Here is a 27,531-nt window from a genome sequence, read left to right as displayed (position 1 = left end):
GCGGCGCGTCTTCGCCCCTGAACTACATTTCCCATAATCCCCCTGCCCCCACTCACCCTTGCTCGCTAGTCATGGAAGGTGCGAGTTGTAGTACTGAGTGCTTGTAGTTCTTTTCGTGCAGTTGAGGCGAAATAAGTGTCTGAATGTATTTGACCCCGGTTTTTAGGGTTATAGAAATTTTGCTGAGACGTTTAATTTGTAGAATCGAAGGTTTACAAGCCAGTTAAGCAGCGCTATCCAGCCGTTTGTTAGCTAAATAGCCCTGCTAGCGCTGGTATTCAGCTCAACTGGAGGGGAGTGGTTGTGGAACTGTCAGTGGGAACGGGGGAACTGCTGTTATAAAGTCGTCCTGTGCTTATTTCAGAGGAGGAACGGGGTCCGAACAGGGCAGAACCTGCTGCTGAAGCTGTTTAGAGGTAAGTCCGTTGATTTTATGGGTCTGTATTAGTGGTATTTAGCTAAAAAAACAACATAATATTAACTACAATACTAGCTTTAGGGAGTTCCAGGTCCGGACTGTAAAAATCCGCGCCAGGATTTCGTTCTAACCGGTGGTCGGCTCCGCTGCAGCCGGGCTGTATCGGTGCCGACCAGCCGGTTCTAACGAAATCCTGGCGCGGATTTTTATAGTCCGGACCTGGAACTCCCCATATCTATACATTACACTGTTTTAGTTAACCTAGCTTAGCTAAGCTTACTAGCTATATAAACCAACCAGCCTTATTCTAGTCTATTAATTGATATAAGAACAATATATAGGCATTTATTAGCCAATTCAAATGTTGTTATTGTTGTAGTAGTTTACAGAGTATACATTTATGACAGTATTAACAAACAAATAAACATAAGCTAGGTACTAACTATAGCCATAGCTGTTGGGGGTCAGTGAGTAGCTGTGTGTTTTGCCCTGCTTACTTCACCTTGAAGTGTTTGTGTTGAAGGTGGTGGATCTGGAATGTGGTTATTTAGATGTCTTGTTTATTTTGAGACAGCTTGGGTAGCTAGCACAGTTTCAACACTGTGCTTTAAGGGTTAATAACTAATATCTGACTAACAGCTGAGTTTTGAGTTTTGCTCCTTATATGATATAGGTTAGCTAATTTGATATAATAGTACTGTACTGGTTGGCTCAGGGTAAGAGGCGTGTATAGCTAAGTGAGAAATTAAGAAAGGTCCCAAATAAATAAATTGCTTTAAAACTGTTCAATTTAATAAATTCTGATCTTAGGTTGCCTAAAATAAATAAATTGTTGACTAAATGTGTTGTTGACTAATTAATCCCTTAATTTTATGATGTGTGGCCTAAGTTTAATAAATCATTCCCTTTAATAAATTCTAATGTCAATTGTTCCCCTAATTTGGTTATTACATTCAAATTTTAGTTTAGAAAATTGTTCCCCTAGTTTGAGATCTTGAGGAATCGTGACGATTTTGAAGAATTGTAAAAGGCTCCAAATATGTAATTTGAGAAATAAATAGTTCCTTTTAAAACATTGTAATATCAGTTTAAGAAAGGGTTCCTTTAATTAAAAAATGTTCTATTAAATAAAATGTAAAAAAAAAATACCTTAATTTAGGTTCTGAACTGTAGCTGTCATTTATATATATATATATATATATATATATATATATATATATATATATATATATATATATATATATAGTATAGGGACTGTAGGCCTGAATTACAGCTAGCTGAGTTAGGAATGGAAGAGATTCAAAACAAGTGATTTAATACCTTTTTTTCTCTTAAATTGAAAAAAATTGTTGACTTAATGTCCATTAATGTAAATAATTTCCTTAATTTAATTTCTGAACTGTAGCTGTCATTGTCATTACACATCTATTTAAATAATGTAACTAGTGTAGTATTGGGCTAATAATGGGCTTGTGTGTTTTGCTGCTGATATGTTATAAAATATGATATTATAGCACTAGTGGGTTTAGGATAAGAGGCTGCAGGTCTGAGTGACACTTAGCTGGCTAAGTGAGCAAGATCCCAAACAAGTTTCCCTGATATCAGATCTCATTATTTTGTACCAGTTAAACTGAGCATACACTGATTAGCCCAAAACAGAGTTAATAAGTGCTCTGTGTCTAAACTAAACTAAGCTAAGCTTTCAAGCCTTTCTTAAGTAGGCTAATTGTTCAGAGGTTTCATCACAGAGGTGATAAAGTTTCAGGAATGGGTTTTAAATGAACAAGGGAATAGTTTGTTCTCTGATTCTTTTGTTCGTTGGGAACACTTGGTCGTTTGTGTTTGGATAAACCAGTCTGTTTTCTCAGGTAATAAGAGTCTATTGAAGAGCAGCGCATCAAAGACTATAAAAGCCTTTTGGCAGGACGGGTGTAAGTTGACCCACAAGGAGAAAAGAGGGGGCGAAGGATAAGGAGTAATAGAGAAGAGTGTAAACAGCCGGTTTACAATAGAATTGTATTTATTATTCATATCCACTTCATGCACTACAGTATTGCTCATTTTTAGTTTCGTCTTAACCCTTTCAGACCTGCATTATCTCTAGTGATGGAAAAAAAATGTAATGTTTTTTTTTTTTATCTGTAACGCACAGAAAAGAAGACTAATATTCGACTATAAAATTTATATAGCAAATAAATTCAAATAACTGAAATATATAATTATAGTTTTTTTTTATTTCCATCGTATTGGAGTCCTTTGTGTAATATTATATATTTAATATAAACCATCCCTAAACAGTACAAAACATGATTAAAAGCTGCTCTAAATCACATTAATTAAATTAGTAAAAATGAGCTGTTACATTCCCTCAATGGCTCTAGTACTAATGTATTTTGCAGTTTTTGATTTTTTTGCAGTGGGTGGGGCCAAACTAACTCTAGTGTTTTGTTGGTCTTTAAAATTGTTCATTGGCTGGTTCATGGTCTATTCTGATGGACAACAGCTCTCAATTAGTGTAAAGTGCAACAACCATATACAAATGATGTCCATTGATGTCCATTGTAATGGACAATAATAACATTTAATTTTCGTTTTGTTGCAGTAGTGTATTCTTGAAATATATATATATATATATATATATATATATATATATATATATATATATATATATATATATATATATATATATATATATATATATATATATATATATATATATATATATATTTTTTTTTTTTTCTTGTCATATTGAGTATCGTTATCATGAAAATACCATGAAATATGATGGATGATTATGAGTTATATAGATAATCTATTTTTAAGAGGTTAATTACACATCATTAGCTTACCTAAACTGTGTGGGTGTATTATTACTGTATATTGTATTATGGCTATAGTTATACCACAGTTAGTTCCGATCCTGCAATGTGATTGGCTGAGAGTCAATGAGTCTATGAGTGCAATCAGCAGCTTCCTTGGGTTAAGAGCTGTAGTCATGGCAATACGATACAATATCAATATTTTCTTACAGCCTAATTATGACTGTATAAACTCAGAGAGATCAGCTCCCAGTGTAAACATCTCAAATTGAATCATAGGGCCTTATTGTTATTTTTGTAACGCTGAGAACAGGGACAGAATTGTGGAATTGAGGTCTAAAGTATGAAGAAAAATGTGACAAAACATTTTGAATGGGGGGAGTAATTGGAAAAAAATGGTCCTAAGGCAATTAAAATCCACAAATAAGATTTGGGGGCAAAAAACGTCCTTTATTTTGCTTAGTATAAAACTAGTTTTACACCAGTTTGTTATATTGTTTTGAGTCTTCAGTAAGGAACTGAAATCATTAGAACCCTAAGTAGTCTCAGCAGCACTGAACAATGACTGCTTAAAATGACACTGGGATCATCTGACATGGAAATATCTAAGCTCCAGAGCTTCATACTGGTGTGTAGCTGTACCAGTAGGAGACCTGTGCTGTTTGTGTATGTGCACCAGTGTAGGATTTCAATATTAAATGGGTTAGAGTAGAGTTTTCAGTTTTCTGGCTCAGACTCAGCTGATTAGACGCACATGCCGGCCTCTGTTTCCCAGACAACTTTGCCCTCTTTCAGTCCCTTATTCTCCCCCCTCTTCTTCATTCATGTCTTTTTATTCCTCTACCCCCTACACTCTTTCTGTTATTCTTGTCTTGAGTGGCTCATCTGTCCAAGTCCTGTTTCATAAGCTGTCATTAGAGAGTTAATTGTTAACTCTTACATCAGTGAACAACTGACTTCACAATCAAAGGTCCAACTTCTCCATTTAGGTTGGAAATGAATGGCCAAATGCAGGACACCCTCCAGTGCTGTGAATTTGCTTGGATGAATTAGTAATCATTGAATTTATTCTAAAACTGTGTATAAAACCTAACATCTAGTCATGCAGACTGCTTCTACAAACATTAGTGAAAGAATACATCACTCTCAAGAGCTCAGTGAACTCCAGTGTGGTACTGTAATAGGATGCAGCACCTGTACAACAAGTCCAGTCGTGAAATTTCACTACTCACTGCTAAATATTCCACAGCCAACTGTCAGTGATATTATTGCAACGTAAAAGCAACTGGGAAAGACAGTAATTAACAGAGTTTGGTCAGTGGATGCGTAGTGTGCAGAGGTCTCCAACTTTTTACAGTCAATCATTACAGGCCTTCAAACTTGACATAGTTTCAGATTCGCTCAAGAACAGTAGAGTGTAAAGAGCTTCATTAAATGGGTTTCCATGGCAGAACACCTCCATCACCAAACTGACCATCACTAACCATCAGTAAATTTTGCATTTCATTTGGTTGTAAATCAAGAGAGCAGAGTCTGGAGGAAGAGTGGAGAGACACACAGTCCAAACTGCTTGAGTTTCCACCAATCAGTGATGGTTTGGGGAGACATGTCATCTGCTGGTGTTGATCCACTGTGTTTTATTATCAAGTCTAAAGTCAGTGCAGTTTTGTTTTCCCACAAAATCTTACAGCATTTCATGCTTCCCTCTACTGATAACAACTTTTATGGAGATGCAGATTTCATTTTCCAGCAGGACATGGCACACTGCCCACACTGCCATAAGTACCATTTGGTTTTATATAATCTTATAATTTTCTGAGACAGTGATTTTTGGGTTTTCATTAGCTGTAAGCCATAAACATCAACAAAAAAAAACCACTTAAAATACAGATCTGGAAAAATATAAGAGACCACTTAAAAATTATGGGTTTCTTTGATTTTACCAAATTGAAAACCTCTTGATTATAATCATGAGGAAGGTTGATGATCACAAGCCATCGAACCAGGAGTGGCATAAAGTTATCCAAAAGCAGTGTGTAAGACTGGTGGAGGAGAACATGCTGCCAAGATGCATAAAAACTACATATTGATTTCTGAACTTTTAAAACTTTATGAGTATGAACAAGTTTTACTTGCATTATTTGAGGCCTTTAAGCCCTGCATCTTTTTTGTTATTTCAGCCATTTCTCATTTTCTGCTAATAAATGCTCTAAATGACAGTATTTTTATTTATAATTTGGGAGAAATGTTGTCTGTAGTTTATAGAATAAAACAACAATGTTCATTTTACTCAAACATAAACCTATAAATAGCAAAATCAGAGAAACTGATTCAGAAACTGAAGTGGTCTCTTAATAATTTCAAGAGCTGTAGATCACTCTTTGTGTAATACATCTATATAAAATACGAGTTTCACATTTTGAACTGAATTACTGAAATAAAGTAACTTTTTAATGATATTCTAATTTTTTCAGATGCACCTGTGTGTTTTGAGATATATGTATTTACTTGTGTTGTCTGAGGTAACAAGACTTCTCATCCTGATGCAGCGAAATTAGATCTAGGCTAAAAAATCGATCTGAAGTCTGGAGTATTTCCAATGTGTATCGTGTTGCGTAGACTTGGCTTTGGGTTTGATGGTACACAACCTGTGTTGTAATTTGTTTCCATGTTGGGTGTTCGCAGTGTGTACGTAGGTGTATGTGTATAAATGTAGGAGTGTGTGCGTGTGTGTGTGTTGGTGTGGGTAAACCTTTCACCCAGTAGGTTTGTGCTGATGAACACTATGCTGCCCTCCTGCTTGGTGACCTGAGAATAGCAGTGGGATCTGGGCCAACTGGATCAAGTCAGGTTTACCTCAGCAACACCAGAATCACACGCAGGCCTTCCATTCAGGCATATCGTATAAAGTCATGTGTTGCTGTGTGTGTTGACAGGATTAATACGTACTTACGTGCGTCGGCTTTCAGAATGATTATAATACAGTGCTGAAAAAATGACGAAATTAGGGAAATAGTGTGTGGAAATTTGTGAATGTACAGTTGACTCAAGCCTCAGTCTGTCATTTACTGTAAATACTAGTATGAATACTAAAATACTAATGTTGGTGATGAAAGCAAAGAATCTGGGTTCATTCATTTAGAATGAAGTGGGCGGGGCTTATACAGCGCATACTGAAATCGCAATTTTTGTTTAGTTTTGTCTTAAATGCAGTGTTTCATCTAGTATCTAGGCCCACACTTAGGGCACTTCTATGTGGTGCTTCTATATAGTATGTCTGCAGAGAGAGCTCTAAAAAATATATATTCGATGCCATGTATTTATAATGTATTGCAAATGAAAACAATATGTTATATCATGATATTGATATTTTGCCGCATCTCTAAATTATTCCATTTTTTGATTGTTTATTTGTTTGTTCTTGTCTTGTTTTTTTTCTGGTTAGCTCTGATAAAGTTCAGTTGGACCTCTAAAGAAGGAAGAGGTGTTATATAAAGGTCTCTTATAAACAATAGTTTAATATTTTTGGATGCAGAACAGTGCATCCAGTTGGCAACAGGTCTTGGATTACAGTACTTTGCTTATTTTTGTGTTCTTTTTGTCAGATGATAAAGCATGAAGATATGTAGGAAGATTGGGTTGGGTGCTATCACGTTTCTTTCCTTCCCTTTTGTTTTGCAAACTGTACATAGCAGCAGAAACATTTAGGTTACTTTAGGGAATTTTGTGTCCATCCATACCTTTCATCCATTCATACCTACATTATTTTAGTTTATTAGTTTTTTAACTGAGCTGAGACACATAATATCATTTGTCCACCTAATAAAAATCAGTAGCTTTAATTGTAACTGTGCAATCATGTGTTTCATCATAGACATATTTGACTTTTTTTTGGCCTTTGACCAATGGTGGAAGGATCAGGCTTTATCCAATTACTAGTAATTATTTTTCTTGCATTTTCTTTCAATTAATGATAATTATTTTTCTTGCATCCATTAACAAAATGTGCGTTAAAGAACACTGAGCATACAATCAGTCAACACTTCCATTAGGAACAAGAATGGGTCCAGGGAAATGTGAACTTTAGGACTGTCCCAAAATATATGAGTAGGGTCATTGTATTTAGTTTTAAAGCTGACTGAAGCTGAATTTGAGATATATATTATTAGAACTATAAAATGAAGACATTCTTGGTACAATCCTAACCTTAGAGTTTGAAATCATACTTAACCTGAAAATATTTGCATTAAATCACTGGTGGTAAGGATATAATGGCCAGGCGTTTGGTCTCATAGACCTGTCCTTTGCGGTGATTAAATAATTCAGTGATTTTAGAGCTGCTTTTGGGATCCCGCTATCTGATGGCCTTTCAGGTGCCATTTGATCCTGTGGCTTTCCGATATGCCGTGGATTGCAGTGTAGGACTTTGATAATGCCCCAGTGACCTCCGGCCTTTGTGAGAACGTGCCATCTCGGGTCAGATCAGGTTAAACATCTATGTGCTGAAGCTGCAGGCCTGCTGTTTCTTCATCGAGGAAACTGGACTTGTCTGAACAGGTTTTAGAACAATAGCAGGAATGTAAGCTGGTCTTTGTAGAGTGTAAAACAAAAAACTTCCTAGAAAGAGAGGGGGAACTTTCAGGAATATAGAATGTTTCCTTGTCCTTGTAGTTTTGGACTAGTTGTGGTACTATTTTGAGGGGAGCCATAGAAGAACTATTTTTAGATAGAAGAGAGAGATGTGACCTGTAAAGAACCATAAAATTGATTAAGCCTAGAGATATACTTGCTGTTTGGCCGTAGACCAGCTGTGTTATTTATATAGCTACTAGCCTGTGCTATGTGTGTTACTGTAGGTTTTCACTAGAGGCTTCCACTGGCCACAGTATGACTCACTACTAGATACAGGTGTTTAGCTGTGTTTTCATTAGCTGTTAGCATTTCTGCTAGTGGTGTCAATCGTTTTTTTATGAATTGTTTAATCACAACAAAGTTCTGTTTTTTTTTCTTCTTTTTAAAACTGAAGCTTTTAATAATAGGTATTTAAAAGTAACAAAGGACTTTTACATCAATTTCTTTACATCTTCTAATTATTCTATCTCTACACAAGAGGCTTCCACTGGCTCACTACTAGATACGGGCGTTTAGCTGTGTTTTTATTTGAGATTAATCACAATTCTTTTCTTCTTCTTAAGACTTTTAATAGAGTCTTAAGACTCTTTTTCTTAAGCGTTTAATAATGGGTACTAGGGGTGGGCGATATGGCCCTAAAATAATATTACAATATTTAATGTTATTTTCACGATAACGATACTCTTGGCAAAATGACAAAACACTGAATTAGGGATGAGTGATATGGCCTGATATTTCAGGGTATAATATCGTTTGCGATATTCAAAAATGTTGGCAGTATCATTGCATACGATACGATATGGCACACCCCAAAATTACTTAAAATACCTAAAGTTAACAAAGAATTTTTATATCCATTTCTTCTTTTCATCCATTACACTTCCAAACAGTTCTATCTTTTTTTACACAAATGGTTCTTTACAGAACCAAAAACAATTCTTCTATGGCATCCCTGAAGTAACATTGTGTAGCCTCTTTATTTTTTTAAATGTGCACCTCCATTTCTTTAAGATAATCATTCTAATTGTACCACACTTTTGTCCCTTATAGGAAGCCGTCCAGTCTGTGTGTGTCTCCATCCAGTGAGCCAGCCAGCAAGCCCCCGAGTGCTGGCGTGTATGAGTTTAGGGGGCGGGGATGGGGAATGGAGTTCAGGAAAGCCGGGGGCCGCTCACACAGAGTGAGGTGCTGCCTCGTCCCTCCTCCAGCCAATCAGAGGTGAGTACTGTATGTGAACCCAAATGTTATTTACTGTTCTGGAATTTAAAGTCTTAGGCTACATTCACACAGCCAAATCCGATGTTTATTTTAGGCTGTTCTTACTGTCTTTTTAATGTGACCCATATCTGACATTTATTTGAACTGTTTACTCTGTGTAAATTAAAACAGCATTGCTTCATGTAAAGTTTCAGTTTCATCTTTACCATCTCCTTTCTGCCTTTTTTCTTCTCCTTTACCTAAAATTGGTATTAGGGGTGGGAAACTCTCAGTGTCTGTGCATTCGATTACGATTTTTGGGGTCACGAGTTGATTCAGAAATGATTTTCGATTCCAGAAGAATTTTTCGATTCAAATGGTCTTTACATTTTGTTTAAATTATGTGATTGAGAAGATGAAATGACAATTTAAACAAATAGAAAATTTATTTAAAACAATAGTTTTAAGTTCCTTACTGTAGCTAATCTTTTTGCAACATTTCATATTTCTATTTTGTTTTTTGGCCTTTTATACCAAGTGGATAATAATATATAGTATATAATATATAGTATAATAAGAATTGAACATTTCAGATTTTGTGTGTTTTTGCTGTTTACACTGCCACACAAATGACACAAAATTTAGATTTGGGCCACTATACCTGCTGACTTTCTAACCTACCATCCTCCCTACTAAGGGTGTGCCATATCGTATCGTACACGATAATATTTTCAAAATTGTTATATATTGTGAACGATATTATACCCTAAAAAATCGTGCCATATCACCCATCCCATTTCCCATTATATGTCTGCTAGACAGAGTATATCTGTCCAGTATCATTTATTTTACTCTAATCTGGATATATGGAGATATTTGGAGTGCATTATTATTATTATTATTATTATCATGACATTCTGGATCGTTAACTTCTGTTACAAATCTGATAAAATTCTTGTATTTTTTAATATCTCAAATATATATTTTGGATTTTCTTGCAGTGTATAGTGTATTTTTAAAATATTTTTTTTAAAAGTGTTTTGTCATATCGCCAAGAGTATCGTTATCGTGAAAATACCATGAAATATCGTGATATTATTTTAGGGCCATATCGCCCACCCCTACTCCCTACTTAATGGTACAATAAATGCTTGCTGAAGTTCAATAAAACGCCTTGCAGTTTGTGGCCGAACCCTAAATTGCTCTTTTTAACATTTTATTTTAGACTTACAACAAGAACTTTGTGCATCCAACCACAATAGAAGCTGATTTTATGGCCTGAACTATCTGGCTTAATTTTAGATTTATGATTTAGGGCAGTGAAGCCCGACTTCATTCCTGGGGACCTACTGTCCTGCAGAGTTCCAGCTGTAATCTAACAACACACCCCATCCAACTATTCAGGTTCTTCAGCAGCAACTGACAGTTGGAGCCTCTTCCTGCCTGTCCATTGGATTGAACTCATTAAATGTCCCACCAGTCCCGAGCCAACTTCTTTAACCTCTTCTGAACAGGAGACGTAGTTATATCTTTTGAAAATATCCTTCTGATAAAAAAAAAATAAATATTTAAAAAAAAAAAAAATAAGCAGTTTTATGTTTTGAAATCTATATTGTCTACTTTTGTTTGTTTTGCTCTTTACAGTAAGGCTTTAAGGGTATTTTTTGTAGAGTTCTTTGTTTGCAATTTATGTGCATGCACTAAATGTTTTTCAGTATTTTGTCATAAATACCCTGAAATATTATAAAATTATTTCAGGGTCACATCGCTCAGTCCTGCTTGTGAGTTTGGATCACAAACTAAAAACACCAATTAAACAATAAATCAATAGCATGAGATACACAAAGGCCAAAGGCTAAAAGCTAGATGTAAAAGGTTGGATGCTAGGTGCTACATGCTAGAAGGTTAGGTGTAAATATTAAGTGCAGCAAAACATTGAGTGCATTGACTGCAGCAAACTGCAGTGATTTCATCACAAGCTAATCATAATCAGATTTCAACAGTTAATCTGATTATTGAAGTGGTCATGTAAACGGCATACTTTGCATATTTCTTAAATCAGGTTTAGGGAATCTGATTAAAAGTTCATGATTTTACCTCAGTAATCAGATTTCTTAGTATATGTATACACTCTGATTTCGTTCGGTTAAAGGTAAGCTTTACAGCAGTGTAGAGAAAGCTGTAAAAAGGGCAGGGATTAGTTTGTCAGGGGGACGTCTGTGAAAAATGTTTCACACTTCTACTCAGTGATAAAACTCTTGCATTTGGTCTGCAATAAAAAAAACAGGAGGACCAGTAAGTTTTTTTTGGCTTTCTCGGTCACATGACATCGCGTTCAGTAGCTCCTCCATTTCCACTTGCTGTTGTGTTTTTACATGGATCTCCATGGAAACACATGCTCAAAGTGTAACAGTGGACAATAGAAAACAGTAGATAATTCAGCCTGTAATCTCTCAGAGGACGTCAGAGAAAACATGCACATGGTCGTTCCGGACAGTAATAAAATCACAGAGGATAGAAAAAAATATAAAAGAAAAAAATTATCCCAGGACCCCCTGAGAAACTAATCCTGTCCGGATAGGGCTAAAAACTTTTTTTTTTCCAGTTAAGTCCTACTCCAGGGAGCACCTTACAAGTCCATATCATCAGAAAATGGTTAGAATATTGGAATTACAAAAACAATAAATCCAATTCAGCCCTTAAATATTATCAGCATTAATATGAGTAAATCATTAGCATTTCCCACAGTTTCACACAGATGTCTTTATTGTAGTGTTGTCACACTGGAGTTCTTAGACTCATGACTTAGCAAATGCGTTTGTTCCAGAGTAAACCGTGTGGGATGTCTTGATGCCAAAATAAGGGCACACTTTTTAAGTATGCTCTTATTTTTAGAAAAGCAAATGCTGTATATCATCTATTTCAGTCAGCTGTTTTTAACCTCCAGTTGTCATTTTCAGCCGTTATATAAACCCACATCATTCCTCCCACGATTGTACATGGTGAAGTAAACGGTGAAGTGAAGCTGTAGTGTGGTGGAGGAACTTTGGAGAATGACCTGAATGACCTACTGAACTGATAGACATTAGATTGATATTGTTCATTGTAACATCGAGCCTAAATGTTTTTAGTGCTCTTGTCTTGACAGATGCGTCATTTCTTGTTGTCCATGTCTTGTTAAGTTTGCATTAATCAAGTGTATGACCTGCACTGACTCGTGTGTGTGGTTAGCGTGCTGCTACCTGCACCCCTACACAGCTGATCCAGTTCTGACAGTATAAAAAACTGCTAAACAAAAAAATTCCAGTATTACACAGGCTTTGTGAAGTCACTTAGTCACTCTTAATAACACCAGAAGTCTCCGATATCTGGATTTATCTCACAACTGCATATCTATCTCAACTAAACTAACATGCAAAATGTTTTCTTGATTATAAAGCCTTGGAAACATCCATTCCTGTATAATATGTGATGTATTAGGCTAAATTTCTAGCTAAACTTAGCTGCTGGCTAACTAGTTAACTTTAGGACTTCAGAAAGAGGAAGTGTGGTACAGCAGTTATTATTATTATTATTGTGCATTCCTTAATTCTTATGTAATAAGAAGCTGAAATGAACTCTTATTAGCTATTAGTTTATTTTAATTAGCCGTTCCACCTTAAATGCGTCAGCCTCTGCTGTCTGTTGCACCATTTAAGATGGAACAGAAAAGTTAGCTAGCTAGCTACTGAGACAAACTACTACTAACAATTTTTTAATGCTTGTTATGAAGAAAATGGCCATTAAACATTGAAACTACACAGTAAACTGTAGTAATATAATGGTTATAATACTGTTTAACAATGAAAATTCTCAACTTTGTGGGTTCCATTGGTGCCATCGTACCAGTGATATTATTTTTTATATATCCCTCTGTTTGGAGTGTGCCTCTGAAAAATCTCTGTTTGAAGGGTCATGTAGCCTGAACCTACCCCTCAAACCTAACAGTAATTGGGGCTAATGCTAGTGGTTTATTTGTGTTTCTTCAGTTGGTGCCTTGTTTTCTCTCTTGTCTATGTGTGTGGGTTGTTGTTGCTCTTGTGCAAGGCTATATTTATGCTTTCTTGTTGGTACATGACATTAAAACACTGTTTTTTTTTTGTACAGGGTTTCAAACAGGGTCGCTCTGTATTGAACTCTTTATTGTCTGGAGCTTTGGCGGGAGCTGTGGCCAAAACAGCTGTGGCTCCTCTGGACAGAACCAAGATCATATTCCAAGGTAGACTAGACTCACTCTGTTACCACACATGACTATTCTCCACAAATATTAACACCCCTAATAATCATCTGCAAAATTGAATACATTTTAAAAGCTCAAATCGTGCTGATGTACACAATGCACACATGTTTAGACAGGGATTAAGCCTAGTCATAGATTATATGTTGGTTTTAATGGAACTAGGTGTGTCAGTGTTGGTACACACCCCTTCTAATGAATGCATGCATTCATCTACTTCTAGTGGCACCCACTGCTGACACAGATGTGCACAGACATGCAGCATGTCTAGTCCCAGTAAAAAAGTGGAATAGGACTCTCTGGATAAGCAGAACCTATTCCAAGTGTGGGCTAGATTCTCCATTCAGTACTTTTTGGATGATTTTAGAGAGTTTGGATGAGGTGGTGTGGTGATTATCCAACATCCTATCCTCACCAATACCCATGTATCTAAAGCTAATGAAATTTCACAGCAGTTGTTTCTACTTCAAAATCTAGTAGAACCCTGGACTTCCCTGGACAGTAGAGACAGTTACTTCAACAAAAGCAGGATAAACTGTTTTTAATGCCCTTGATTTCAAAAGAAAAGATAATTGAGCAGTTGTCTCAGTACTTTCCTTTTTTCATTTTGTTTTTTTTTTCCCATTCCAGTGTCTTCAAATAGATTCTCTGCCAAGGTGAGTGTATATTCCTGGCTTTAGAACTTCTTAACCCATCATTACTCAAAACCTTCGGGACACACTAAACCCCAGTGATTGCATTCATTCCCTGTTTTATCCTTGAGAACAGGAGGCGTACCGGCTGATCTACCGCACCTACCGGAAGGATGGCTTCCTCAGCTTATGGAGGGGAAACTCTGCCACCATGGTGCGGGTGATCCCCTATGCTGCCATCCAGTTTTGTGCCCATGAACAATACAAGAGGCTGCTGGGAGGGTATTATGGCTTCCAGGGCAAGTGAGTACCTCACACTGCATACCTAACATAGCAGTAGAGCGATCACATGATGTAGTAAATCTAAGACAACCAAGATAATCAACCATACTTACTGTTTGTTTTGAACACAGATGGAATTTTGCATCCAACTCTGCAGTGAACACACTAGTGAGCAAACAAACATTGATACAGTGAACACACATGCCCAGTACCATGACTGTGGTGGGCCCTGGGGAGCAGTGAGTGTTAAGGGTCTTGCTTATGTGCCCTACAGGGGTATCCTGTAAAACTTGAATGTAGAATCTGGGTATCAAACCCACAACCGAACCTGGGGACTGAACCTACAACTGAACCTGAATATTGAGCTCACAACTAATTCTGGGTCTTGAATCCACAACCGAATCTGGGGACAGAACCCACAATTGAACCTGGGTCTCAAACCCACAACCGAACCTGGGTCTCGAACCCAAAACCGAACCTGAGTATCAGCTAATCAGCTGAGTATCAACTAAACCTGAGTCTTAAACCCACAAATTAACTTGGGTATCGGACACATGACCTAACCTGGGGACTGAACCCACAACCACACCTAAGTATCGAGTATCGAGCCAACTAATCCTGGGTCTTAAACCCACCACCGAACCTGGGTCTCGAACAAACAAACGGACCTTGGTAGCAAACCCACAACCAAACCTGAGTATCGATCCCACAACTAATCCTGGGTCTCAAACAAACTAATGGACCTAGGTATTGAACACACAAAAACCTGTATATCGAGCCCACAACCCAACCAGGGTCTTAAACAAACAGATGGACCTAGGTATTGAACACACAAAAAACCTGTGTATCGAGCCCACAACTAAACCTGAGTCTTGAACCCACAACCGAACTTTGGTATCAGACACATAACTGGACCTGGATATTGAACAAACAACAAATCATGGGTCTTGAACCCACAACCGAACCTAAATCTCGAATCCACAACCAAACCTGGGTATTAAGCCCACAACTAATCCTGGCTCTTAAACCCACAACTAGTCTTGGCTCTTGAACCCACAACCAAACCTGGGTATTGAACCCACAAGGGCAAGTGTAGCCTTGTTAAAATGGCTCACATAAAAATAGGAATTTTCTGAAGTGTAAAGGACGTTTGACTTATTGTGATTCTATAAAGAACCACTGTACTTACTAAAGAACTCCCCTGTTTTAAACATGTAAAGGGCAAACCCTGACCTTAGATCAGCAACTTCACACAGGGAAGTGATTTGTAGGCTGTACTGTTCCTCCTCAGTACCTCACCCAGCACCCATTTCACATCCCACAGATAGAAGTGTTGTGTTTCACCCGCTAAAGCTGCTCTGTCAGAATCTGCATACCAGCAGAGGCCTCGCTTCTTTAAGGTCAGGCCTGTTGCTATCAGGTGACAGAGCTTTCAGAACATAGTGCTGGTAATACTAGCAGATATGTAAGCAAAGGAAGAAACTAGTAACAGTCATAAGATGTACACTGTGATGACAGATATTATTGCAAGCTTATGACCTGTGTGTGTGGAACTGTGTTGAGTACAGGCATATTAGCCTATTGCTTTACCCATATAATCATTTTCAACAACACCATATCAACCACCTGACATTTGCTATAAGATACACCGTTTGCCCAAATGATTGTGCACATTCTGTCTAATGCATGCATTTAACTACTGTACTTTATATCTAATGCTGACTCAGAGGTGCAAATGCACATGCACAACTTATCTAGTCCCTTTAGCGAAGTATTGCCAATTACCTATTACCTATTAGTGACATTCATAATACCAGGTGTGGGCTAGGTAGGACTAGACAATAATTCAATATCAATATTTATTGCGATAGAAAACATTTCTATATCTGTGATAGATTTTTTTATATATTTCAATGTCACTCAGAACCACTCAAAAGGACTGCATTAAACTAGTATTTACATGCCAATGTTCTGACATTACATTACATTACATTACATTTGGCAGACGCTTTTGTCCAAAGCGACTTACAATATTACAATTACAATTGCAATACAGTACAGTACAGTACAGTACAATTACAATACAGTATTAATAACTGAAGACCAGAGTAGCGTACAGATATAATACACATTATACCCAACAGCAGAAATCTAGAGCTTTCTAACCAGCAGTAATATCATTCTGTTATCAAAAAACAGCAGGTAATTTAGCTTGGGAATACAAGTTAGCATTAGCAGCCAGTTAGCTTCTGTTAGCCATCTTCATTGGCACCTAGCATTTGCAAACCCCAGAATCTACTAATCTAACCAGCACAGTGCCTATTAGCTATTTATCTTGGAAATGCACTTTGCCATTGTGGCTAATCTGCTATTGTGGGCTTCATAATAAAAGTAATCAGGCCAGGTCATATTACTGAAAAGAAAGCAGGCCTGGTATATTTTGTTAGCTATTAAAAAAAATGACTAAGGTGCTAAAATTGATCATAGGCCACTATGATCAGGAGATCGCCGGTTCGAATCCTGTTTAGGTAGCTTGCCATCAGCTACCAGAGCCCTGAGAGAGCAGAATTGGCCTTGCTCTCTTTGGGTGAGTAGATGGCACCCTTTCCCCTCATCACTCCTAAGGGTGATGTCGCTCACACAAGGTGTCTGTGAGCTAATGTATCAGAGTCGCTGCATTTTAATCCGAGCGTGCTGTGATGCTACTCGTTAATGCTGCATCAGCAGCAGTTGGAAAAAAGGTGGACTCCTACTTTACATGTATCGGAGGAGGTATGTGCTAGTCTTCACCCTCTTCCTGGTGTTAGGGAATCATTATGGATAGAGGGAGTCCCAATGAGTGGGCTGGGTAATTGGCAGTGTAACTTGCGCGAAAATGGGATAAAAATAAGATTATATATATAAAAAAAATAATAATAATATATATATCTATATATATATATATATAGATATATATCTATATTATATTAAAATATATATATAATAATAAGTAAGAAATATACAGTGTTTACAAAATTTGTTACTGACTGATTGACTGATGTTAATTAAAGGACACTGAGCAGAGGCAGCAGAACAGTATAGACTACTGTAGCCTGGCAGTGCCAGTGCGTGATGACATCAAAGGCAGTGACTTCATACTGGTTATATCCATATCAGAGTTATACTGTATCAACCAAAATTAAGAAATATTTTGTGATATAGTTTTTGGCCATATCTTCCAGCATTAGGGTGCACTAGATGTGGAGCTGTAGAACTGTCTTCCTTGGAATACTATTGGGAGTAGTTGGGGAGTTGGGAATGACTTTATTGAGGCTCTGCTTCCTAAATGCAATCAACTTTTCACGGCAATGTTTCTAGTAGATCTAATAGAAATTAAGAGAGAGTTCCTCCAACAAAAGCAGAATAAACTCTTTCTTTTTAATAGCCTTGATTTCATAAGAAACACTGAATAAGCATGTGTCCCAGTCACAGCACTAGTGCTAATACTCAATACTCTGTCTTATCTCTGTTGTAGAGCTTTGCCTCCTGTTCCACGGCTCCTGGCCGGTTCTCTCGCTGGCACCACAGCCGCAAGTCTGACTTATCCACTCGACATGGTCCGCGCCCGCATGGCCGTCACACCGAAAGAGATGTAAGACCCACTGATCCTTAAAGGAACACTCCTTCTGGAAACGTGCTAATCATGTGCTAATTAAGCTTTGTTAATCTGCCCAGCGGTAGATTTCTCAGAGTAGGATTTACAGCACTTTTATTTAAACAATGTAAATACTTTATCTGTCCAATGAAAAACAAGTATCTCTTGGTCGATTTTTAGTTTACTACATAATTTGAACAGACAAACTGTCCCTTACACTTTGCCAAAATTTCTTAAAAGAAAAGGGCAATAGAAATACCTTAAAATGACCTGAATTAAACTCTTTGTACATTGACTTCCATTAAAAGTTAAGAAGTTTTTTTTTCTCTCCTGTAAAATTGCCATTTTGGAGATACATGTTTTCATTGGACAGCGACGTTACGTTGAGATTTTATTTCTCTTTTTATTGAGCTTTTTTTTATTATTCAATCGGAAGCAAATTATGTTTTTGTCTTGTGTTCCTCAGGTACAGTAATATACTGCATGTGTTTGTGCGGATCTCCCGTGAAGAGGGACTGAAGACTCTCTACAGAGGATTTACTCCAACCATCCTGGGCGTTGTTCCATATGCAGGACTCAGCTTCTTTACCTATGAAACACTCAAAAAATTACATGCAGGTATTGTGTTCTACTGCGATGTGTAGGCATGTCTGTTTTATGTTGATATATACAGCTCTGGAAAAAAAATAAGAGACCACTTAAAATTGATGAGTTTCTTTGATTTCACCAATTTTTAAAAGAGATTTTTAAAAGCTGAATTTTCACACCAGGAGTGGCATAAAGTTATCCAAAAGCAGTGTGTAAGACTGGTGGAGAAGAACACTGTGAAAACTGTGTTTAAAAAACAGTGTTATTCCACCAAATATTGATTTCTGAAATCTTAAAACTTTATGAATATGAACTTGTTTTCTTTGCATTATTTGAGGTCTGAAAGCTCTGCATCTTTTTTTGTTATTTCAGTCATTTCTCATTTTCTGCAAAAAAAAATGCTCTAAATTACAATATTTTCTTGGGAATTTGGGAGAAATATTGTCTGTAGTTTATAGAATAAAACAACAATGTTAATTTTACTCGAACATATACCTATAAAAAAGCAAAATCAGAGAAACTGATTCAGAAACTGAAGTGGTCTCTTAATTTTTTCCAGAGCTTTATACTATCATATATAATATCATATCATCTTCAGCTTAACTTTTGTGGAAGCTCGTACAACATTCTGATTTCATAGACTGTTGTGAAACAAATAATTTTAAGGACATGAAATGTTTAATTTGTATGCACTAAAATATTGCTTTTAAAATGAAGTTTAATAAACTGCCAATTTTATTATTTGTATGCATTATATTTTAACAGCTGCATATTTACTTTTTTTATCTACTTTTTTAGATTTTCTATGACAATTACTATTAGGATTTTCAGTAATATTTCTTATCAAACATAACACCTTTTTTATGTAATGGTTAAATAGAAATAAGACATTCTAAAGATAAAGGCCGGTGATATCAGGTAGAAAATTTACTATTTAGGTTTAAGACTATCATCTACCACTTCATTATCATAGAACATGCTGTGCTGTTTTCAATGGACTAATTTAAATTTCACATATAGCAATTGTCAGGGTCAAATCACCATGTGCTAACTATGTGAAATTAAGGGGTCAAAACAACAATTTAATCATTTTTGAAAATAGACCTGTAATGGAACAAAAGGTTTGAAGGAATGTCTGATTAGTATTCACTAAACTATTGATTTAACAAAAATATATATATGTATTACCAATATACTACTAAAATACTTTTTCTATCTACTATTTTACATTTTCTATTACAATAACTATTAGGATGTCTTTAGTGATGTTTCCTATCAAATATAAAACTATCATCTACAACTTCATAATCATAAAACATGCTTTGCTGTTTTCAATGGATTGTTTTAACTTCCCCATATGGCAATTGTCGGGGTCCAAGCACCATGTGCAATTAGAGTTGTTACTAATGGGTCTTATCATCAATTTAATCTTATTTATAATAAACAACACACTTTGGAAGAATAGTTTTTTCCAATTCAGATGAAATGCATTGTAAAACACTTGACTTAAGTTTTGACTTAAAAGCGGATGAACTGAATCTTTGTGCAGCAGTTTATTATTGATTTATTTATAGACCCTATCAGGTTGCTTCATTAATATGTCCAAATTCTCTCCCAGGGGCCTATGCAGTTTGCCTGTTTGGTCTGAACTAATTGCTGCAGCAGCGTTTAGTGTTTATTCAGCTGTGATTTATACCCTTTCAGTAAGGCCTCTTTTTTTTTTTTTCATTGTCTCTCCCTCAGAGAAGACGGGGCGACCGCAGCCGTACTCATTTGAGCGCCTGGCGTTCGGGGCGTGCGCCGGCCTGATCGGACAGTCGTCCTCCTACCCGCTGGACGTGGTGCGTCGCCGCATGCAGACAGCCGGCGTGACTGGGCACACGTACGGCACCATCCTGGGCACCATGCGGGAGATCGTGGCCGAGGAGGGCGTGATCCGGGGCCTGTATAAGGGCCTGAGCATGAACTGGGTCAAGGGGCCCATCGCTGTGGGAATCAGCTTTATGACATTCGACCTCACACAGATCTTCCTGCGCAAGGTTGTCTACAGCTCGCGGTAGCCAGGAGGGGGCGGCAGAGAGCCGTGGAGAGAGAACCAGCAGAAAAAAAGAGAGAAAGAGAGGTAGAGAGAGAGAGAGAAAAAGAGAGAGAGAATTTTAGAGAAAAAAAAACTCCTTGAACAAAGGACTTTAATGGAGCTGAGGAAAGGCTGAAACTGATTTCTGCATGTAGCAGAGCTGGAAAATTTAACAAAAAAGGCAAAAAAATGGAGGGCCTACTTTCCGCCCATGTCACCATGAGCAAAAAAAAAGAAAGTAAACTATTTTATTAATTAGCGACAGAGCTAATATGTATTTTGCATATGCTGCCAACGGAGCAAACAGGGATGTTCTTAACTGACAGCAAAAAAAGGCCCAGAGATTAGATAGACTGAGACTGAGATGATTTTAGCGATTTTGTTTTTCTGCGGAATCAGTCGGTACACACTATGTGTGTGAGTGTAGGCATTTGTGTGCATGTGTGTGTGTGTGTGTCTGTGTGTGTATTTGCACACTCGGGTCAACCCTAGTGTGTGTTAGCAAGAGGTACAGACGGACAAAACATGAAAAGAAAAATGAATGTGATGTCCTGTAAAAGCCCCCCTCCTCCTTCATATCTTCATTTCTTCTTTTTTTCAGACACTCTTAAGAATAAAGGTGCTACAAAGGGTTCTTTAACTCGTAGAACCCTAACAAAACATGCACTTTGCATGAGGATATCGATGATTAATGACTTCATGAGAAAGGAAAGAGTTAAATTACAAACAGGGTTTTTACAACGGATATAGGCTTCATTTGATCTGGTTAGTTTTGGTTTCACACTGCAGTTTAGTGAGTGGATTAAAGCACATTGCTACATTCTGTTCTCATCACCCTCATAGGTCTTCCTATACTTGACTCTGATTGGTTTGTAGAATATTTTTTTAGATTGGTGATTTTCTTTTTTAAATGCTGCCAGAATTTAACTTCCTTTAAGTGCACGTGTGTCATGCATTAAAAAGGTTACCCTTGGATTTTTTTTATTTCTGGTTATAAATAAGGGTTAATCTACAGTTACAGTAGATACAGCAATCACCAGTTTAATCTATTGTAGCCATACTAGTCAGATTTTGGCACAACAGTGGTTTTCTTTTTTCTACTTCTGTTGGTTAGTGGGTGAAGATAGCATCCTCAATTTCTTGTCATTAGTTCAAAAGTCCAAAATGATTAAAAAGTGCTTAAAAATTGCAGACAAGGATCCAGACTGAGACCCCCTTGGTTTTGGACAGACCAAATTAGACCCAAGTTATTAACCCTTTCCTGACTTTTGAAGCATTGCTACCCACAAAGCATGGGCTTAGAGCTCCTAATAACTCTTCATAGGCCTAAATTGTCTATATTTTTTATAGGTTCTGAATGGTTCTGATTTGGCATTTAATACAGCACTGCCCATCATTAGTAGCACCTTTATTTTCCATGCCAGTGTATTTATGCCCACATTCTTCTTTTGGACCTTCAGAAAAGTGTTTTTTTCAAGTCTTTTCTTGCTTTCATTCTTTGGAAGAACAAAAATGGCTTTCTTGTTGCCCTCCTGCCTTGTGATGTCAGTTGAGCTGCCTTAACTGATTAACTATTAATGGATTTACATTTAGTGCAAAAAAGCAGAAATCTTTTTAAAAATAATAATAAGTTGCCTGATTTCATCACCTACATTCATATTATTTTAAGTTCTGTCAGTTTGTATGTCCCACACATGACTCATAACCCACCTTGGTTAAACTCCATGGTACCATTTTAAAATAAGACTACCTTTATAAAGGGTTTATAATGGTTTACTTTACGGTTAGTTTATTAATGGTTACCAATTAGGTTGTAAATGCCTTAAAAATCAAGTTATAAAATCAGTTATAACACATACGTAGAAAGGGCAACAATGACCTGTTGTTTGCCAAATAGTGAACACACAGCCATCTATATCGCCCTTATATTGCCCTTTCTACGAATGTGTTATAAATGATTATTAATGATTTAAGGCATTTACAACATAAATAGTAAGCATTAATAAACTAATTGTAAACCATTTATAAACCCTTTATAAAGGTAGTCTCATTTTAAAGTGGTACCAACTCCATCATAGTATCAAATAAACCCATAATATCATCATCATCACCATCATCCTCAGAATCAGCAATAAAAGCTGTATATTGAAGCATAAAGCATAAAGCTGTGTTCAGGAGAAGTTGTACATTTGGAGTCGCTTGCTGTTGATAAATAGTGCTACTTGTGAGCTGCTCTTCTGCTTCTATCTTTAGCGTGTGCTATAATGAGTGTATCCACCACTCCAGCCGCTGAGTGGTCAGAGCAGGTGTGTCTGCTGGCTGCTCTGCTGCTTTTCAGCAGGGAGCTGACCAGGTGCACCAGCACGTGTCCTGCTGAGGGCAGTGGAAAAGCACTTTGGGTCAGTGAATGCGTCTTGCTGAGCGAAGGCGAGAGAAGTGTGCTTGTTTGTGTGGAATTTGAATTGGAACGTGTCCTCATTTACCCTTACCCTTTGTGTGTGTGTGTGTGTGTGTGTGTGTTTTTTTGCTTTTTTTTTTTGTTTTGTTTTTTTTGGGCTTCAGCTGTAGGCCTGGGATGTATACTATACTATGGTGTATACTAAAAGGTGGAGGTGTCCAGTTTCTTCTTGGTACAGGGGGATCTTCTTGTGGTGTGGCCCACATTGGTGGTTTTCCATGCTCAGACTTACCCTATACAAACATATACATATACCTATATATACAGCTCTGGGGAAAAAAAAAAGAGACCACCTCAGTTTCTGAATCAGTTTTTCTGATTTTGCTATTTATAGGTATATATTTTATTCTATAAACTACAAACAACCTTTCTTCCAAATTCCAAAAAAAGTATTGTCATTTAGAGCATTTATTAGCAGAAAATGAGAAAGGGCTGAAATAAATAAAAAAAAACATGCAGAGCTTTCAGACCTCAAATAATGCAAAGAAAACAAGTTCATATTCATAAAGTTTTAAGAATTAAGAAGTCAGTATTTTAATCACAGTTTTCATGCATCTTGGCATGTTCTCCTCACACCAGTCTTACACACTGCTTTTGGATAACTTTATGCCTTTACTCCTGGTGCAAAAATTCAAGCAGTTCAGTTTGGTTTGATGGCTTGTGATCATCAGTCTTCCCCTTGATTATAATCTAGAGATTTTTAATTTGGTAAAATCAAAGAAACTCATCATTTTTAGGTGGCCTCTTATTTTTTTCCAGACCTCTATATGTTTTTGTGTGTGAGTGTGTGTTGGACTATAGTGCAATAGTGATGTAGCCAAAGCCTGTAATATGCAAATAAGCCCTTGAACAAATCTATTTTTATCTGTTGTGCACTCCATATTTTTTATGTTGTGTATACAACCTAGTAGGCCTGTCCTGATAACCAAAAGTTTTTCCCCCAAAAAAATGTAATAATGTCATTTTAAGACCAAATTTACACTACTGATTACACGTTACACTAGCATATTTATGCAGTTAGACATTACTTTTGAAGAAGAGTATTTTTGTTTTTATTATAAAGAATATTCAGACATTGGAATTGAAATATCAAAATATTCAAATAAATAAAACATGAATAGAGTAAAACCTACTTAAAATAATAATAAGCTCTCATCATAAAGTAAATACAGTGGGCAATAAAAATGATTGGGGTTATGTTTATATATTATATGGAATCAATACAATAATGGAAAATTGTAAAATACCTAAAATTCAGATTCAGGGTATAAATTATGCGTAATAATTCTGTCTGTATTGCCTAATCTGTAGCATATTGTCTGTAGTTGGTAAAGAATGGAAGATTCAGTCCAGACTTGCGGTGGTTTGCAGTATTTCAGTGTTTTCAAGCTATTGATTAAATCAATAGCTTTATATTAATTATTAATTATGGTAATGTCTGTCTGCATCATCCTGTAGCATATAGTCGAGTATCACAAACAGTAGTTTAGTAGTTTTTTGTAGTTGCAGACTACTTCCACCTAAGTAATTCATTGCTCATTTTCAACTCAGAAAATCACTTCTTATGTGTTGCATTTTAATCAAGTACCATCCACAGTAGTTTATTAAGAAAGGAAGATTTCCATTGGAGTATTTAATTCCATTTCAATTACCATAAACAGAATAAAACATAATAAATGAATTAAGACTACAAATTCTAATAGACATTTTGAAGCTCTCATGACATTTAGAGACAATTATGCTCATTTTAGAGAATTCTTAAGAGTCAGAGATTTGGACATCAAGCTAAAATCTGTATTTCCTATATTTAGCGTATATATTTAATTGCCCTATACAGAACAAAACAATATAAGAAAATGAACTGAAGCTATGCAGTATCTGTACAGTGGTGTCTGGTGCTCTTTGTAGGTCTTTTACAAAGTACAGGAAAATGAATTCTAATATAATTATTATTTAAAAACAAATATTAATTAAACAGATAATGTTTAGCAACAGAGTTTTTTTCCTATATTAATTTTGATCATGTGTGAGCATGTAAAACCCACCAAACTGTACTTGAGCCCCTTTTGTACCAAGGTCTTGTGTGCTAATTGCTGCATTGTCGTATTGCTGCAAGTAAGGCTATAACTTAAAGCTGAGCGTAAATATATCTCTGTCTAAACTAAGTGCCTACTACAAAAGAACAAAACACCTGAAATGATCAAAACTCATACTTATGATACTTTCAGTGATACACAACTTGTATACATATCTAGGCCTGTTACAATATCACTTATTATTAAGAATATTTAGACATTGGGAAAGATTATTAATCCTCCACATGTGTTAGTGTGTGTTGTGCTGGTTATATGAGTGGATCAGACACTGCAGCAGTGCTGCTGGAGTTTTTAAACACTGTGTATACTCATCCTACCTATAGTATCTGATCCACCTTGTAGATAAAGTAAAGTCAGAGACAGAAGCTCTGAATCTGTTGCTGAATGGTTTACAGTGTTGATCATCCTCTAAATCATTGGTTCTCAAACATTTTAGACCATGTACCCTACACACTCAAACTAAAAACTCAAAGAATCACATTCAAGTCCCCTACAGGAACATACACAAGCAAACTGGGGGTGAGTGATATGGAAACACAATAAATTAATGCTGCAAATTCCAATAGAAATGCAGCAAAAGGACTTTCATTTTAAAGTTCTCATGATTAATTAATATCCAGGGATTTGGATTTAGACATCCCCCGGTACCCACCTGCATTTGCTTTCATCATCTTTTATTTTTTAATACATTTAAAAACATGGTACCGCTTTAAAATAAGGCTCCTAAGGTTTATAAATAGTTAATAAAGAAGTCTACTAATGGTTATTAATTAGGTTATAAATCATTAATAAGCAGTTACAACACATAAATAGAAAGGGCACACGTAGCCTGCCAAATAGTACCAAATTGTGATTCCACATTCATTTATACTGTTAAACATAAAAATCTTACTTTGTCTTTTCCATCAGTCATCATAACCTTCATTTCTGTTAATAACTGTATTAATTTAACTATAATAACATAACAAAACTAAACTGACTTTCTATATTATTTTTTTATTAGATATGTTAAATAAAAAAAATCACGGGCACTGTTGTTCTTTCTATTTATGTGTTGTAAGGAATTATTAATGTTTTAACGTATTTACAACTTTAACTTATAATCATTAATAAACTCCTTTATAAGCTATTTATAAACCCTTTTTAAAGGAGCCTCATTTTAAAGTAGTACCAAAAACATTTATATCGCCGGTTCGAATCCTGTTCATGTAGCTTGCCATCAGCTGCCGGAGCCCTGAGAGAGCACAAATGGCCTTGCTCTCTCTGACTGGGTAGATGGTGCTCTTTTCCCCACATCACTCCAAAGGGTGATGTTGATCAGCATGAGGCATCTGTGAGCTGATGTATCGAAACCGAGTCAATGTGCTTTCCTCAGATTGTGCTGTGATGCTACTCGGCAATGCTGCATCAGCAGCAGTTCGAAAAGAGGAGGCATGTGCTAGTCTTGGTGTTGGTCCTGGTGTTGTGGCATCACTTGTAATAGGGGGAGTCCTAATGAGTGGGTTGGGTAATTGGCCTTGCAAATTTGGTCGAAAATGGGATAAAAATGAGAAAATAAATATTAAAATCATTTATTTGGTGGTGTACAACCTTGTACAGGATGCTGCCCTCAGGGTTGCTTATGATGGACTATTTTCAGTCCAGCAGTGACAATGAGGTGTTTAAAAACTCCAGCAGCACTGTTGCAGTGTCTAATCCACTCACTGTACCAGAACACATTCTAACCCACGTCTCAAATAATAATAGCTGCTCTGTGGTGGTTTTCTCTCCTGTAGGGTCCTGAGTATTGAAGAACAGGGTGAAAATAATATAATAATAAAGTATACAGAGAAACAGATACAGAACTACAGTCTGTAAAGTACTTCTACAACAGGTTAGTGGATAGTAGGTCTGCAAACACAGATCACGGTGATCATAATGTTATGCTATGTATATTACAGTAATTACAGTAATTTATTGTAACAGGCCTATTGTGTGATGTGACACATCACACTCACAGTACCTGCAGTACCATGTGACCAGTACCAGTACCATGCATTGTGGACCTGTCACTAATAGTGCAATAGGTATAAGCTGGTGGTATTCTGTATTAAATAAACTGCATGATTAATGATTACTGTGCAGATTTCTGGTATTTTATTCAGTATTTCTTGGTCAAACTACTTTACTTAACAGATCTTTTATACATACGACTGACTGACTGACTGACTAACTAAATATGATCATCTCAGCTTTCTGATGTGGATGGAGTGTTATTATTGTGAAGTATTAGCATATCCATATCCATAAATCAGTGAATAATCCGTCAATAATCGTAATCCACTGCCGTTCTCAGTGGAGATGAGTATTAATATGATGATATAGTATGATGTGTTGTGACTGGTACTCTGAGCCTTGACCATGCCCTTGTCTCATTCGCACA

General features: G+C 36.5%; 1 protein-coding gene across 1 annotated transcript; it reads left to right on the top strand.

Moving 5' to 3' along the window:
* Positions 1–60: 60 nt before the first annotated feature.
* slc25a42 (solute carrier family 25 member 42) lies at positions 61–26,107 on the top strand. The gene is made up of 8 exons (XM_022678855.2): positions 61–416; positions 8,920–9,087; positions 13,213–13,324; positions 13,973–13,998; positions 14,111–14,277; positions 17,771–17,887; positions 18,357–18,508; positions 20,222–26,107. Exons 2-8 carry the CDS (start codon positions 9,007–9,009, stop codon positions 20,536–20,538), a joined length of 972 nt encoding a protein of 323 aa, XP_022534576.1. The 5' UTR covers positions 61–416; positions 8,920–9,006; the 3' UTR covers positions 20,539–26,107.
* Positions 26,108–27,531: the final 1,424 nt, after the last annotated feature.

The sequence above is a fragment of the Astyanax mexicanus genome, chromosome 4, assembly GCF_023375975.1.
Source record: "Astyanax mexicanus isolate ESR-SI-001 chromosome 4, AstMex3_surface, whole genome shotgun sequence".
Taxonomy (NCBI): domain Eukaryota; kingdom Metazoa; phylum Chordata; class Actinopteri; order Characiformes; family Acestrorhamphidae; genus Astyanax; species Astyanax mexicanus.
The sequence above is the reverse complement of the archived record's forward strand: the minus strand, read 5'-3'. Positions and strand labels throughout refer to the sequence as shown.